Source organism: Blennius ocellaris (genome assembly GCF_963422515.1).
Source record: "Blennius ocellaris genome assembly, chromosome: 5".
Taxonomy (NCBI): domain Eukaryota; kingdom Metazoa; phylum Chordata; class Actinopteri; order Blenniiformes; family Blenniidae; genus Blennius; species Blennius ocellaris.
In genome coordinates, this window is record NC_137654.1 from 24,822,485 (window position 1) to 24,839,448 (window position 16,964).

The 16,964-nt window shown below is 40.0% G+C and overlaps 2 protein-coding genes across 2 annotated transcripts; both read left to right on the top strand.

Moving 5' to 3' along the window:
- The first annotated feature begins 33 nt into the window (after positions 1-33).
- On the top strand, positions 34-8,168 carry LOC308130671 (protein ILRUN-like). The gene is made up of 5 exons (XM_080497096.1): positions 34-250; positions 2,322-2,476; positions 2,584-2,781; positions 4,590-4,915; positions 6,175-8,168. Exons 1-5 carry the CDS (start codon positions 93-95, stop codon positions 6,208-6,210), a joined length of 873 nt encoding a protein of 290 aa, XP_080353222.1. The 5' UTR covers positions 34-92; the 3' UTR covers positions 6,211-8,168.
- A 4,102-nt stretch (positions 8,169-12,270) lies between these two features.
- On the top strand, positions 12,271-16,376 carry LOC308130536 (SAM pointed domain-containing Ets transcription factor-like; the record flags this gene model as incomplete). The annotated part of the gene is made up of 5 exons (XM_080496939.1): positions 12,271-12,664; positions 15,193-15,390; positions 15,497-15,541; positions 15,647-15,784; positions 16,198-16,376. The coding sequence occupies 5 exons, from the start codon at positions 12,271-12,273 to the stop codon at positions 16,374-16,376; spliced, it is 954 nt and encodes a 317-aa protein (XP_080353065.1).
- Positions 16,377-16,964: the final 588 nt, after the last annotated feature.

A 16,964-nucleotide genomic window follows, 5' to 3' on the forward strand; every position in this document is an offset into this window, starting at 1 on the left:
CTTGGCCCTGTTATTGAGTTTTGTTATGACGAGTCGAGGCCTCGGACTAAATTAGGAGCGAAGCCCCCCGTGTCTGCCCGGGCAAGTCCGCGATGGAGGGCATGGACCTGGACCTGGACCAGGAGCTCATGCAGAAATTCAGCTGCATGGGCACCACGGACAAAGACATCCTGATCTCGGAATTCCAGCGGCTGCTCGGCTTCCAGCTCAACCCGGCCGGATGCGCCTTCTTCTTGGACATGACCAACTGGTGAGCCCGAGGCTTCCGCCGAGGCCTGCTGCGCCGCGGTTAGATAAGAGACCATGTAGAGAGGTTGTGTATTTAATAATGTACCAAAGATATTTTCCTAGGCGAAAAACACGAACAAAAAAAATAAATAATTCGCAAACTTTTATCCTCTCGTGTGGCACAGAGGACGGCGTTTATATCGTTTGTTTTAACGCGTGTATAATTCGAGCTAGCGACGGTGTAGTAACGTAAGTAGCTGAGTCAGTGTGACTGAGTTTTGATTGCCTGTCATGGACACCGCGGAGTGGAGCTAAAATCTGCTTACTTAGAAGTCAGCCTTTTAATGTCAATATATTACTCTAGAAGAGGTAGGACATAACTGTCGTAATGTATCGCACATAAATATAATTATTATTACTGTTTGTTATTGTGAAGAACTTGTAGCAGTCAGGCGGTTTGGTAAAGGTTCAGCGTGACTAAAACATCGGGTGGTTGTTTTTTGTTTTTCTTTTGGTCTTTATGGACAAAATGTCAGCACGGCGTTGACACAGCGTTTTATTACGTAACCTTCACAACATATTGCAGCTCAAAGCTCACTCGGTGGTTGTGCAACCGGGATCAATCTTTATCATCTCGCAGAGCCTGGTTTGATTTGTATTCCTGGAAACACGTCAGCTTTTATTGGACAAAGTGTAATGGCGTTGTGCCGCTGCGGTGAAAACGAAAATAAAGTGCGAGGGGGGGGGGGGGGGGGGTTGCGTCCTGAAGTCATCCCTAAAATAAGTCTCTTTCTCTCTCTGCGCATATGCAGCATAAGTCAGCTATAATGCAGATCTGAGGATGATCAGAGAGTCCGGAGGGAGCCTGTAGTATCATCACGTGACTCCTCTGCATTTCTAAAAATAAAACCTGCTGGTTTATGGATGATGAGCTGCACATCGAGGGGAGCACCCAGTCTGAGCTCTGATCTCCAACTCAGTCAAAGATGTGCTCATTAGACTAAATTCCAAAAGAGAAATTGTGTGTAAAAACCCTCCCAAAGCAAAATAATAGCTTTTGTTTACTTCATATGATGTGGATTGATGCTACTTTCATTAGCAGGAAACAACATGCAATCAATACATCATGTTACACATTTTTTTAAGAACCTCTTCTTGTAAGGCTGTGATTTGGCCATGTTTCTATCAGCTTGTAGGTGGGGAGTGTGTTTACATCATGACTGTCGTTAGTTTTAATGCACCTATACTGGAGTTTACTTTAAATCTAATACTTTTTACATAAATGCCTGTATTTTACCCCTAAAAGATTTCAAACTTGTTCATTATCTACATTTTAGTTTGCAGTTGTATTTTTGCATATTTTTTTAGAGTTCAGTTGTTAATCAGTTTGAGCGGTGGGCTGCCATTGTGGCTCCCCAAGAGCATGTGAGATGAGGGGCGGTGCTCAGGAACTCCCAGCGATGGCCTGTTCCTTGTGGTAATTGAACCAGCAAACATCAGATCCAAAGTTTACTTCCCCAACCTCTATAGAGCACTACTGCCCACCATTATTATTACACATTTTCCCAACATTAATCAGGATTTAATGTAAAAAGATGAACATTACCAAAGAGAAAATACAATTCTTTTTGTGTGTCCAAAAACATACAATCATGAAAATGACCTAACTGTATGTTGAGATAAATATAGATATTTTAAAGGTCGTCTGCTTTCATTAAATGCATTTCAAAGCAAGTATCACTTTACTCTGCGTGTAAAATGTGCCTCAATTGTTGTCATAGTGGTTACTTTTTAACCAACCAGTATCTGTTGGTTGAATCACTATTATTACTCCAGTTACTCAGTGATTTAGTAACAAAGCTTCAGTTTGTCTCATTTTAAGAATTCAAGTTGATCTTTTCCATGAAAGTGAGCTTGGGGGTAAAGATAGAATGTTGGTCTTTATTATTTGTATTTACATATATTCACTTTTCTACCTAGAATTTTTCTTCATGCTTCGAGGAATCTATATTCAATTATTTATGCAAGTTTTTGCTTCATTACACTTTATATCTGTACTGATCTCCTGGTGTTTGTACATCTTTTGCCCATAGGAATCTACAGGCAGCCATCGGAGCCTACTATGACTTTGAGAGTCCCAACATCAGCGCGCCGTGTATGTCTTTCGTGAAGGACGTGACGATTGGTGAGGGAGAATCAGTTCCGCCTGACACACCTTTCACAAAGACATGGAGGATACAGAACACAGGTGAGTCAGATGGATGAATGCCAGAAATAACTTAAAAGAATCCAGATCCGATTATTTTCATTTTTTTTATATCGTCCTATTACATGAGTGTTTTGCGTGTCCTCCAGGCGCAGAGTCGTGGCCTCCCGGGGTTTGTCTGAAGTACGTTGGAGGGGATCAGTTCGGCCATGTGAACATGGTGATGGTGCGATCTCTGGACCCCCAGGAGATGGCCGACGTAAGCGTGCAGATGCAGAGTCCCGTGTCTCCTGGTATGTACCAGGGCCAGTGGAGAATGTGCACAGCCACAGGACTTTTTTATGGAGGTAAGGATGGCAACGCTTCACCAAAACCAAGTTGGATGAGATGCCTTCATCTTACAATACAACCCAACCTCGGTCCCAATGATCAAACATTTTCATGTGATTGAAACGGTTATTTGAATTTGGCTGCAGTATTTGATTCGTTTAGGATTTGAATATTCTGTTACAATTTAACATTACAAACAAAGATTTCTGCTATCAACATGTCAAAACCTGACGGGGAGCTGCATCTTTGACAAAAATAGGCATCTTTCAAAAAACAAAAATGCATTAAAATGTCATGAGTATAGTGCATTCTGGGTTTTAAAAGATATAACCCTGGTCGTATCAAAAGCCACTTTAACAACAAAGAGGAAATCAACCCTCATATGCATTATCTGTGGACATTTTTGTTCATTTGGGCAAATTGTTTGAGTCCTTTAGAACAAAAACATTCATTCACAAAAAAAACTGAACAGATGACATTTCCTCTGTTTATCATTTATCTGTTAAACTGGTTTAGCCCTGCTCAAAACTACAAAACATTTGATAACTTTGAGGATTTTAACCCCATAAAAGCCAATGTCACTGTTGTTATTAATGACGAAACTAATTTCAATTTGCAAAAAGGTTCGACAACTGTTGTTGTGACTTTTGAGTCATTAAAACAAAAATGTCACATTAAATTCCATTAATACAAAATGTTTTTGTTCAGCCATTTCTAAACATAATCCCTGTGCAAAAAGTGGACTTATCCTGCTACAGCGTTGTCACATTGAGGACCTGCTATTGTAGAACGTGAATTGTTTTACAATGCAACCGCTGTGCCGTGTTGTTCTTCTATTTATATTGTTGTGAAACCACACTTTCAACATACTGTGGCGTTCTCTACGGTGTCTTTTTTCCACGCTTCTAACTTCTTACTCCACCTTCCAGTGGAAACCGTGTTGTAATTAAATTAAACGAAGCCTCGAGACACATGAATTCGAGGAATTTTGGTCATCGCGTCGGTACAAATCTTCCGACAAATTGGCTCAGGCCCAATTTGAATTTATGCATCCATCGATTTTCTAAACCACTTTATCCGATTAAAGGTCACAGTGTCTGGGACCAATCTCATCTGAGCACGAGCGCAGGCCGGGTACACAGTGGAGAGGTCACCTGTCTATAACAGGGCAGACAGAGAGAGACAGACAACCACAAAGACATTTTTGTTCCTGGAAAGCACACAGACATGAACGAAAGACACTCAAGTCCGAACTCAAAGCAATGATTTTCTTACTGTGAGATAAGATTGTTAACCACTACGGTGCCTTGTGGCCTGATTTATATTTACATGCCGCAGGATTCAACCTGCTAATGGGCCACATAGTCATAGATTGTGTTCTAATAAATAACTACTTGTTTTGGATGTGAGCTGCTAAGACGAGTCTACATGTACATGCTGTAGTTAACATTTACAGAGATCAATTACTCATAAAGATAAAGTGTTGGATTACTTCCGTGCAGTTAAACTTATTGAAACAGTTGACGGGTTTCTATTAACGCATGAAAATTTAATAAAGAGTCATTCATTTCATTGATTTATGTCCCAACAGAATGTCGCCTGAGACCTGCCCAGTGGCAAATTAATCAGCTAAAGGATAACTCAATTAAACTCCTGCTCGGCTTTAATATTTAATTCAGAGCAACAATTTTTCATGGAGCACCTGCAGTTGAAAGCGGGAGAGCAATGGATATGCCGACTGTGTGGTCCAAACCTGGCTTGTGTGGACTTTTGCTTAGATTTAGGGTTTTACGCGTCTGTAAAAAGAAATGTGTTGCCCCGACAGACGTCATCTGGGTGATCCTGAGCGTCGAGGTCGGAGGCCTCCTGGGCGTCACGCAGCAACTCTCCTCCTTTCAAGCCGAGTTCAACACGCAGCCTCACCGCAGCCTGGAGGGCGACTACAACCCGTTCGCCTCGCCGGAGAAGAACAAGTGCCCCAACGGCAACAACAACAGCGTCTGTGACGACAGCGGACATAAAATGGCGGGGGAACATTGGCAGGGGAGCCCCAACCAACTGCAGCAAGAGCAGAATGGACTTTCACACAACTCTGTGGATATAGTAGCAAATCGTCTACAAAGCAATCTATCAGTAGTCTCTTATAACCAGGTAAGGTTGGTTTTGTTAAGATGCTCTGCATGTCATCAAACTGAATACACAAACAACTCATTTAGTCAAGGCAGTGATCTCCACGCGCTGCATGATGGGATTGCAAATATTTTTTTTATTTTTTTTTTACAGGTAAACATATACAATAGAAACTGAAACCACACTGACGATGAATGTAAATACAGTTGCACACACACAGAATCACAGGCTCAGTTCAACCCGTGTCTGTAACTGTTTACTGTAGCCTCTTGAGGACAACACCCTGCAATTCTCTTCTTCTCTCTAGATTTTCTAACCTCTGTAAAATATCCTCTTTTTGGACAGTGTTCCCCACATGTATACTATCTTTCAAATCAGTGGTTCCAAACCGCTTTTGTCCGTGAAGGCACGAGATCAACTCTAAAGAAAGTCTACAGATCCTCTCGTCGTTCTCTTGTTTGCCAAAATGTTATGATAAAAACCTTCATCATGGACATATATGGCCTGTCTTATGGACATATAGCCACTTTTCTTAGTACTCCTCTATATTTAATAAGTGACCATTTCCAAACGTTTCCACTTTTCAAATTTATCAAACAAAAGGAGTTAATCCAACAGTTTTAATTTGTCAAATTTGAATACGGCCAGAAATTTGCAGCATTGTTTCAGGAAGAGTAAGAGACATCAGACAACATTAACTAAACCGCTCAGTGCTTAATAGCTGCAATATCAGAAATCCGACAGTGAGAACCAGCTACCTACCATATTACAAGCAGGTTTGGTTTCACATTTCAATAAGAATGTTTAAAAATATATTGTTAAGCTTGAATTTTTCTAATCCCCGCACCCGAACGCAAACAAATCAATGGCATTCAATGACAGACTGCCCGGACTCCGGACAAACATTCTCAGCTCTATAGAGAAGCATGAGTGCAGGCAGTACTTTTGTTGTTTTTCTGGGCTATTTAAGTAATTTTAGACCCCGAAATGGTCGAATCCCATTTTCAGAACATTAAGAAAATTCAATGCAACATCTATAAATAAGGATCTCTACACGTGTTCCGCAGTAGGACAATTTCTTGTATTATCTAGGGGGAGACATACGGTGTGGACTTTCCCCTTCTTTGGGGGAAACTGCTAATTGTGTTTATTGTCCCACCTGACATTAAGAGGGGGATTTCTACTGTTGCCTGCAGGTGTAATGAAAAGCCCCCACACAGTGAAGTGTTTTGTCTCTTTGTGTCCCCGCCTAATTTAAATGTCCTTATCTCTCTCTACAGGGTATACAAGAGCCCTATCCTTTCGGGCACTCTTAAAAAATCATGGGACTTCTCACAGTGAAGGGGGGCACTAAGACCGTACCTCTGGAATCGGTCACCACCACAGACAGAAAGGAAGAGGCTTTATCTGTAGCTGGTGGCGATTCACAAACACTTTTATGCAAAGTCCAGTTACCCTTTGGAAGCCAGAGGCCAGCGCTCCGCGACGTGCAGCTCAACCAACAACCCACACCCACTGTATGCACGTGTGAATGCTAAGTTAAGAAAAATGAGTGCTATGAGTCTTTTGAGTGATGACTTTTGTTTTTCCTTTTCATTTTTAAGAGTTCTTTCTTCTTCTTTTTTTCCTTCTTTTTTTTTTTTTAGCTGTCAAAGAGTGCACATGAACCAGTGATGAAAAGAGCGTGTGTTTGTGAACTCTCTATGTAGATGTGTGCAACAAGAAAAAGAGACTTTGGAGGAAAAGCCATTCATTTTTGCCAACTGATTCTCCAGTGTCTGCTCCAGCTCTTAAATAACTTTTGTGGACTCCTGTGGCTCTGGCAGTTCCGTCATCTCAGAAAACACTTTTTTTTTTTTTTTTGCTTAATTGTCATAAAGATTTATAAAAGACGCTACATTTTAGAGAAGCTAATATAAAAGCTGATGAGCTCACACATTATGAGCAATAATTGATCTCGATACCTGCAATTTTAGAAGCAATATCTCATTTTCCCCACTAGAGGGAGTCGGTTATTTCTCTCAAGAGCACAGGTTTAGTCTGGTACAGTATTGTTCCCATGGCTTTATAAAGTTTTTGTCATATTCGTTAGCTCTTCTGGAGTCAAACGGGATGATTTTGAAGCTTCTTGCTGTGAATGAAAGTATGACAGACGTTTATAACATTAGATCTTTGACCTAAAAGCTCAAAGAATAATGTGAGATCTTGAAAGATACTCCTCATACTTTTAAAACAAATCGTTGAGAAACGCATATATATGAGACACAAAAAATTATCAGCTAGAGGTATAGTATCCCTAATCATGCAAGGTTAGCCGTAAAAGTTTATTGTAGTTTTCATTGCCAGCAACAGGAGAAATAGGAATTATGACTCTTACGCCATAAGAAACATTTAAACAATAAAAACCTTCAAATTATTAAAGCATATTTTTAATCACTGCTCTCCATTTGCAATTTTAAACTTTGTAAAAGACATCAAGTTGAATGTATTTGATGAATGTAGAAGAGATAAAATAATGTGTTTCTAAATGTATTCATTGACCCAAAGATTCTACATGGTATATTTGCACTGAACTGGCAGTTTTACTTGTGTATCTCCTGTTGAAGTTGTGCTCGCAAAGTCCCATATTCAAGTCTACAAATGTCCTCCTTGTAATATGATTTTCTTCTTTTGAAAAAAACAAAACGCATTAAACATTATAACCCCAATTGAAATAAACCATATCCTTAAGAACCGTTACTGCACATCGACATCGCAAGCTAGCTAATCTATGCACTGAAGATTGTGACCTCCACGACAAGGCCTGTGCGTACTCTCTCTCCCTCCCGCTCTCTCTCCCCCCACTCCCCTGAAAGGTGTTTTTCGCTCTGTGATTTTTATCTCTCCACAGCCATATATTTCCTCGTCAGGGAAACGATCTTCTCATTGAGGCACTAACTGTAAGGCCCCTGGGGTATAAAATCCTCCACAAAGCAACAGCACCAGCCAATACACCCCCCCCCTGCCTACCCCCTTCCCTTGACCCCGGGGGCATGCGCAGCCTTGTCGGTAACGTGAATGACAACAATTGGTCAGCGGTGGTCTGTTCATAAAGGCGCGTTTGGTTTTCTTTGTGTAATACCCGTGAGGTTTCGACTGGCCAGATCGCAGAATGAATCAGTTGGCATTGGACTCGTACAACAGCACATTTAAAAGTGAGTGAGAACGTGCAAACAGATGAACGCTTTTCTTTTCCCCGTGTGTCTGATGGATGTTTGTATGATTAAATTATCACAATTAACTCAAGTCTCTGACTCTTATTTTTTTTTTTTTATTTCTTTAGCAGCTGCAGCTTTGACTAAGAAGTTTAAACTTGGCTTCAAATTGATATCTACATCAATTTGCACTTATGCAAAATATGTATTGTTAACAGCAACAATGAACACAAAAGGCTCAAACTAAACAATTACAAAGAAGTAGACCTCTAGCACACTGTGGCCTCAGCTCCTGACACCCCCCCCCCCCCCCCCCCCCCCCACACACACACTTTAACGAGGTGTGAGTATCTTAGCCTGGAGGTCTACTGGTCACAACAGCCTCGTAAAAAGGTCTGCAAGTCTACCTGCCCGTCAACGACAACATGTCATCTAAATACATGAATTTAGCAGGTTAAATAGATCTAAAGATGTTATTCTTAAGGCCTAAACTTTAAAAACTCAACTTTTTAAAATGTAATTAGTTTTTTTTTTTTTTTTTTGGGGGGGGGGGCTCATAGTCTGACATTTGTTTATGCAGGGGTTTTACTTTGGCAGATGAATTGGAGGGAAGACAATCAGCAAACTCCTCAATATTCCAATATCAGGGCACAAACATCGCTGTTTGGTTGAAGCAAACATTTAGTCCTCTTTAAAGGCCACCATGTATGTGTGTGTGTGTTTAAAACTAACAAAAATAAGAATAACATAAAATCAAACATTTATCACCTTAGTCTTTAGGTGAAGCCATCAAAAGGATGTTACAATTATATTTTAGGATAGTTAGGTAAGCAATATGGTAAATGTGATGTATTGTAAGACATTCATGTTTAATGTGAACATAATTCATTACACTCTGCTTAAAAACATCATAAAGGTTATGCCTGTTGGTGTCAAGACTCCACCTGGTTTATTTACTGAAGGAGCTCTCCGTATGCAAACTGCCCTGAGTCACCTCCCTCCCCGACACACACACACACACACACACACACACACACACACACACACACACACACACACACACACACACACACACACACACACACACACACACACACACACACACACACACACACACACACACACACACACACACACACACACACACACACACACACACACACACACACACACACACACATATCCCTTCACACCACTTTTCTGTCAAACCCTCACCTCTGGGATGTCACAAAGGCGAAAAGTTTACTGAAGCCGCGACTCAAACCGCAAGTGTCTCAGACCTTCAGTGAAAAGGAGCCAGAGTGTTAGATAGAAACAGAAACCCTCACCTGAGGGAATAAAGTCTACAGAGGAGCAAGGAGACATACGGAGGAGAGAAAACTTCACAAGGCTGGCAAGGTAAGACTGATATGAGGTTTAATTTACAATTTGCATAACTGCAGATACTGATGCACAAGATGATCCAGAATCATCGGACTGTTCCCATCTTGCAGCTCTTCACCTCCATTATAAAATAGTTTATCATAGATATTTTTTATGGTTTGCCGCAGTAGGAATGAACAATAAAACAAGGATGGAAGGGTTACTGCACCAGGCTGTGATCATTTAGAAAAAGACCTAACCCAGGAGGTTAAGACACACAATGTTGTTTTTTGCTTGAATGTATTGTTTGCATTGCGTCTCATTTGGAAATACTGGCAGTGCAACCAGAATAACTCTGTACTCATCACCTCAGCGCTGCTACCGACTAGTTTTGTTTACAGAATGTTCACAACCTACAGCACTTTCTGTACATTTCAAAATACAATTATTATGATTTGTGTACTGTGCCTTCCATGAAGAATTGAACTGCTGACTACAAGAGAAGTGTCGTACTTCGTTGCTGCCTTTATAGTAAATGTTTTAAGGTATCAGAAATTCAAGAGTGATCAAGTTACATCAATCGTGGTTGAAAACCTCTAATTGTTGCTCCAGAAATAAAAATCTTCCCAAAATTATAAAATGTCTGACTCAAAAATCCATCTTTACTTATAGAAGCACTTTAGAAATGTCCACAACCAGCTAAAGTGCTGTACACCAACTGAACAACACAATAAACACCTTGATCTATCAGTGTGGTGTTGAAAGCCAAGGAGAAGAGGCAGGTTTTAAAATATGTCTGATGTGCAGTGACGACTTCTTCCATAGTTTAGATGATCGTTGTATTTTTGACATTTCTTGACTTTAGTCACAAAAACTTGGAAATGGATGAAAAAAACTATTGTTTCACTCTATGTTTAATGTTGTTGTTCAGTTGTATATATATAATGCTAAGATAAATAAAACTAGTGTTACAAACCCAAAATTTAAAAACACTACTGCACTCCTGTATCACTTAATCTAAATAATACCAATTTGACGATGTTAATAAAGTCCATTAATACAATCCCTCTAAGTAACTGGTTGAAGTGATTATTTTTCTGTGTAGGAACAATGCTTCATAAAAACACTTCTCTCAGCCAAAGTTGTGTTCATTTCATATGTTTTACTGCATTTCACTTTCAAACTGAAAACACATTTGTGTCGATGCGCACACATGAACAGCTCGTAAAACTTTTCTGTTAACCATTTCTAAAGGTTTTACCTGCAATCTAATGAGCCATTAGATTCTCCTTGACTTGTTCTCCTGAGCATGGCGAGTTCATTGGTGAAGCAAAAATGGTTCTCTACACAAACGCATCATTGCTGTATTGGAACAATTGAATGTATGTGATTGATTATTTTAACCAAGTTCCAACATTTTCCATTTAAAAGAAACAAAAAACACACACACAGGGAAAGGAAAATCTAGAAAAGCGAGTTTTCTTGTTACTGCTGTTTCATTTGAGTGCTCCTGCCTGGAGGCGAGGGGAAACAACAATTGCTCTCTTCTTTGGATTTTTGTCAGATACAGATGTGCAAAAGATCCTTTTGGAAATATACACATTACATCTTTGTTTGAAACAGGGCCCGCAAATAAATGTGACATATAACAGTGAGCACCTGGGCCACTTGTAGGCTGCTGAAGTGTCTGGTTTAAAGACGACCATACAGGCTCAGCAGGAGGAGGCTGGCTAACTCCTGACCAAGCTGTCGAGAGTGTATCTCTGTTTATCAGTAGTTTAAAAGAAACAGACCCAAACCCTAAAACCACACAAGTTGTTTGACGTTTTATCTGATAATCACTGCTTAAATAACCATTTATCTTCCAATCAGGTCAATCAACCAATCGCAACGATCAGATTTTGTTTAAGAATCTGTGGAAATCGATGAGGGGTGTGTGTGTGTATAATCCGTTAGAGCCCACCAACTGAAATTAACTGCCAAGTGACTCCCCGCTAAAACCAGACAAAACCGGTATTTCCAGTAAAAAAAAAAAAAGGTAAATTATGAGTAAAGCCCTGTGTGAAACAAATAATCTGTTGTCCATGTGTGCAGCTCACAATTCACTCAATTTAACGCCTTTCTGAAACTGCTGCCTTGACACTTTCTACACAGAGATTATACCGTGAGCTCTGTAAAAAGGACATCAGGTAAAAGAGTAATATGGTAAAAATTATATTTATGTCAGTAAAACACAAAGTTTCAACTGTATCACGACTTCAAGCATTAACACAAATATATGTAACAATGTGATGCAGGCAATAATAGCGCTGACCAGTTTCCCTACCAAATTTCACCCAGTAATTTATGTGAATAGCAAATCTGATAATTTAATTAGTGTTGAATACTTAAACAAGACTGGTTGTATTTTTTTTGGTTTCTGAATTCACATTTCGACAGAATTTCCATCCAATTATATTGATTCCTCGAGAGAGAATCTGGAATTCACTCTTAAAGATTCTGAATCGAAAACCAGCTTAGAGAAGTATAAAAAAAAATATCTCTGATCTCAGAACAATGGAAGGATTTACCTGTCGGCTAAAGCTGCAATGACTGGCTCTTTATTTTAAAGTAAGTCAAGCCGAGCAAAGTCAATACATAGGAGCAAATGTCAGGTTTACTTTAGGAATTGCGAGTATTGTGGGTGTGTTATTCTTGTTGCAGCATCAATGCCACTCTGTCTCAAAAGTCTTGAAAATGTCACATAAGGTAAACCTTTCCTGACACCGATGACATACAAGTGAACCGGCTTCTTCCAGATCCAGTTAAAGAAACTAAAAGATGGGGAGTCCAGATGGTGAACACATCGGCAGGACCGCTCACGCTTCTTTCTACGTCAGTCACTCCCACAGCCAGACCAGGGTGGCCTGGCTGGACGAGGCGGAGGACTTGAAACCCCCCTGCAGTGTGTTGGGCTTTTCTGAGCTGAGCTGGCCGGGTGTCTGCATCCCCTCCGGTGACAATAAGGAGAACCCTTTGGTGCAGAAGAGGATGGAGCAATGTGCCGCTGTGACTCTGGAGCAGAGGCTCCCTGCTCCCTGCCCCACCCAGCAGCCCCTCCCCGACATGGAGGCCCAGGTGGAGGAGCACTGCCTGGAGCAGGTCCAGACGATGGTGGTGGAGGAGGTGCTGAAAGATGTCAGCACTGCATGCAAGCTACTCAACATCCCTCCAGGTAGGACAGAGACTGAGTGAGAACAGCCATGTTGCTTCTGGTTTTTGATCGAGAATTATTAAGAGAACTACCAGAGGTCAAGGGTCATATGAGGGCTAAATACAAATATACGTCATCATATACTGAGCTGACAGTTCTTTCCTTAACTTAAAGGGATTTTTAAAAATCGGGTCTAAAATGTGCCAGTAATCAGTGCAGTAAATATAGAGAGTGACAATAGTCTAAACAAGGAGGATCAAACATAAGAACCCACCAGAGGGTCCGTTTCAGGTCATGAAAGTACAATGAAGACATCAACTTTGGTTTTCCAAGAATAGACACTGCTGTTTATGATTTATTCATCGGGAATCTCTCAGTGAAGCAGTACTGAAAACATCCCTACTGCTAGTACAGTAGCATGAGCATCAAAATCAACTTGTGAATTTGTAAAATGATACATAATAGACTCAGGCTACAAAATGCCCTAACTGGAGAAAATACATTTTCAGACATGTCTCTGTATTTGTACCAGGTAGTATGGCATTGAAAACCAAAAGGCACCATTTGGAGTTGTATTCATATTTAAAATCAATCCTCATCATCCTTTTTTGACAGATGTATGAAGTTCAAGAGCCTATCTTACGAATTCTTACCAATAAAACCTGGATTTAAGAAGTTTTAATGACTCTATTGGTACAAAGGGTAAGTGTCGCAAGCTGTTGTTGGACAATGTTGACATGTGGAGTCTGCTCCAAATCAAAATGATTTTAATTTCATGCACAGGTGCCTCAATTCTTAAACTTTGGAGCACATGTCAGAGGAAATGTTTAAAGGCGATCCAGAGAAAAGGCAGCCGCAGAACAAAAGTCACATTAACTTCAATGTTTATGATTCCGTGAAACCTGATGAAACAAAAATTGCCGATCATAAACTAAACACATAAATGTCATCTGAACGATCTGACCTGTGCAGTTGGAAAAACTGTTGTGTTTTCCTCCTCTGACCATCTCTACCCTCAGGTGTAGTTCATCAGGCCTTCATCATTGCAGGCAGCAGCTCAGACAGAGAGAGAGAGGCAGACTGACTGACAAGTAATCCATTAGCCAATCAAATTATTCCTTTTCTGTAGTTTCTGCAAACAAATGTCACGGATCAAGAACAAAAATATATTACATTATCCTCTTTTTTTATTTACTTAGATAAGCTTTCTGTTTATTCAACTAAATTAATATATCTATATAAATCAGACAGACACAGGTGGAATTCATTCAGCCAGATAGGAGCACATGAAGGGAGAAGACCATTGGTTAATTGGAAACGTGAGGTGAGACATACAGGGGAAGACAGACACAGATACTTACACATGTATAGAGAGTTGGTGGTTATTTGTTAGATTTAGAAATAGAGATGGATATCATCTATGTAAAAGTGAAAAATGATAGCAAATCTACATATTTAACACATAATCTACAGAGAACTAAAATGTTTCAGATGAAATTCCATGCGTGCCTGCCGCTCACTGCTGACTGCATATCACCTTCATTTTTTTGTTTTTCACCAAAATCCCACCTGCTTTGGCCAATTTTTCAAAAAAATCTTTTACGATTTTTGAGGAAATTTTACAAGAAGTTGTTTTCTGTAATGTCAATACCATTGTTGTATTTAATTATACATATTTATAATTACAGTGGTTTGTTATACTATAATGAGAAAGTGAAGGAAGTTTGACTGTTTGTACTTAAGCTTAAATAAAGTCAGATTACTCTCACACGGTACATCATTAAGGCGTGTGATAGCTGCCTTAAAAAGAACAGAAAGCCAGCATGTGGTTTGCCTTCATATCAACATGGAGTGGGAAACCTTAAAATCATCTGAGTCACCGTCCTCCTTGTGCAAACTCCTCTATTGACACAAGCGCTTCTTCACTTTTGCTGAACATTATTTGTCTAAAGTTTTAAAATATCACTCTGTCAGATTACTATTTGCTTGATTACACAACACATTTTACATAACCCCATTGACCCAGGTCTAGCTACTGCAGGTAGCCTATAGAAAATGAATATACATGGACATAAGTTATATTACACTTAATAAAGATCCAGAAATGTATTATTGAGATTTCCACAAAGAAAATCTTCTCCAGATTCTATATCAGATCCTGTTTGTCATTATGCAACTGAAAACATTTGTTTGTTAAACTCCAGATTTGTCGACATGAGACAAGGTGTAATCTTTTAAAATATCTTATTGTTTTTATGATAAAGGTGTTTTGAAGATATATTTTAAATAAGGGAATGTGAACGGTATGCCAGCTATTCACAATTTAAACATAGGTTTAGTTGTATTGAGCATTTTTTTTTTTTAATATACAATACTTGTATATATAATTCAATATACTTAAGTGTACAGGACATTTTAACTACTTTTTCCAAGCTCTGGTCCCACACTGCAGAGGACAAAGCTGTTTTCAATAGATCGTAAACTGCTTGCATTAAAACAGTGTTTATAAGCATTATATAAACATCCCTGGTCACTGTTTTGCTCTTCAGACCCGTTGGACTGGAGCTGTATGCAGGTTCAGAAGTGGCTGCTGTGGACTGAGCACCTGTACAAGCTGCCACAGGCCAGCACCATGTTTCAGGAGATGTGTGGGAGGGACTTGTGCTTCATGACCGAGGAAGACTTCAAACAGCGCTCCTCACAGTTTGGAGACACCCTGTTTGCCCATCTGGACATCTGGAGATCAGGTACGAGCAACAACAAAGCCTCAGAAACATTAAAAAAAAAGAAGGGAAAGACCAATGCTGAAATAACTAATCGAAAAGTGAAGTTATTAAATTGTTTTTCCTTTAGCCACAACTATGAAGAGGCGATATGAGACCGAGGACAGCAAATCTGGTAAGCAGATATTTCAATGGGATTTAGAAACATACAAGATATTGATACTATAATTGAAATACATGATGCAAAGTTAAAACTGATTTCTTATTGTCATTATTTCAGCCTTTCAGGAGACCCCCTGGTTAGATGTGAATTCTAACTACCCCAACCAGCCCATCCAGCTCTGGCAGTTCCTCAGGGAGCTGCTTCTCAAGCCTCACAACTACAGCCGCTGCATCCGCTGGCTCAACAAAGAGAAAGGTCAGAGGTCACTGCAGGAGGAGCTTCGATCACTACACTGAAAATTGAAAAAAAAAAATCACTGGATTTGAAATTTTGGTATCACACATGCCCATTAATTACGCAACCACACCTACAAGCAATTTAGAGAGACCAACTATCGTGACGTGTTTTGGATTGCAGGAGGAAACTGGAATATAACCAGTTTAGATTCAACTTCACCAAAGTAAATCACAGCAGCACTTTACACTGTTAGTCACATCCACCCATTCACACCGGGAACAAGCTGGGCTTTAAGCCACTGATGAATTTAGCACAGCCTTTGCAATGTTGTAACTTTGCTCAAAAACCCAGAAATGATTTTTTTTTTTAGCAAAACCACAATTTCAGTGTAATCTCAGTCCCAATAATCTCACTTCTTCTTCTCTCCAAAGGAATTTTTAAAATAGAAGACTCGGCTCAGGTTGCCCGACTGTGGGGGATCAGGAAGAACCGGCCGGCCATGAACTATGACAAACTGAGCCGCTCCATACGCCAGTACTACAAGAAGGGCATCATTCGAAAGCCTGAAGTGTCCGCCAGACTAATCTACCAGTTTGTCATCCCTGTATGATGGAGAGGATGAACGGAGGAGGACTGGAGAGATATGCTGGACATACAGTATGATGTAGAGACTGCCTACTACAACACGCACTCCTGCCTATCCAAACTTTAATGTGGCTTGTGATCATTTCAGATTGGACTCCATCTTTGATTGCTTGAATATGTTTTAAGCTTGTGTTGGTGTGACTTAAAACTTTTTTCTTTTTTTTTAAAGTAGGAAAAAAGAAAGGTTAAGTAATAGTAAGCTATCAAGTCCTGTCCTGTTGTCTGTGGTCGGGGTCTGGCCAGGTCAGGTTAAATTTGCTGCTGGTTACAGCTACTCATCAGACACATTTGACGTTACTGGAGAATAACGGTTTATTCCAATGAAGCGTGGCGCAGGTGACCCGCATCAGAGAGGCGTAACAAGGTTCACCCTCGGTCACACTCCTGACTCAATATGGTCTCTTTAAATTAACTTTTTCTTTTTTTAAATATCAAAATGTTCTTAATTTCCTTTCAGGAGCTGAAAATATGTGAACGTTGCAAAGCAATGCCAAAGTGAGTGAATACTTTATTAAATTAAACCAAGTGCCTGTCTTTTTTTTGGGGGGGGGGG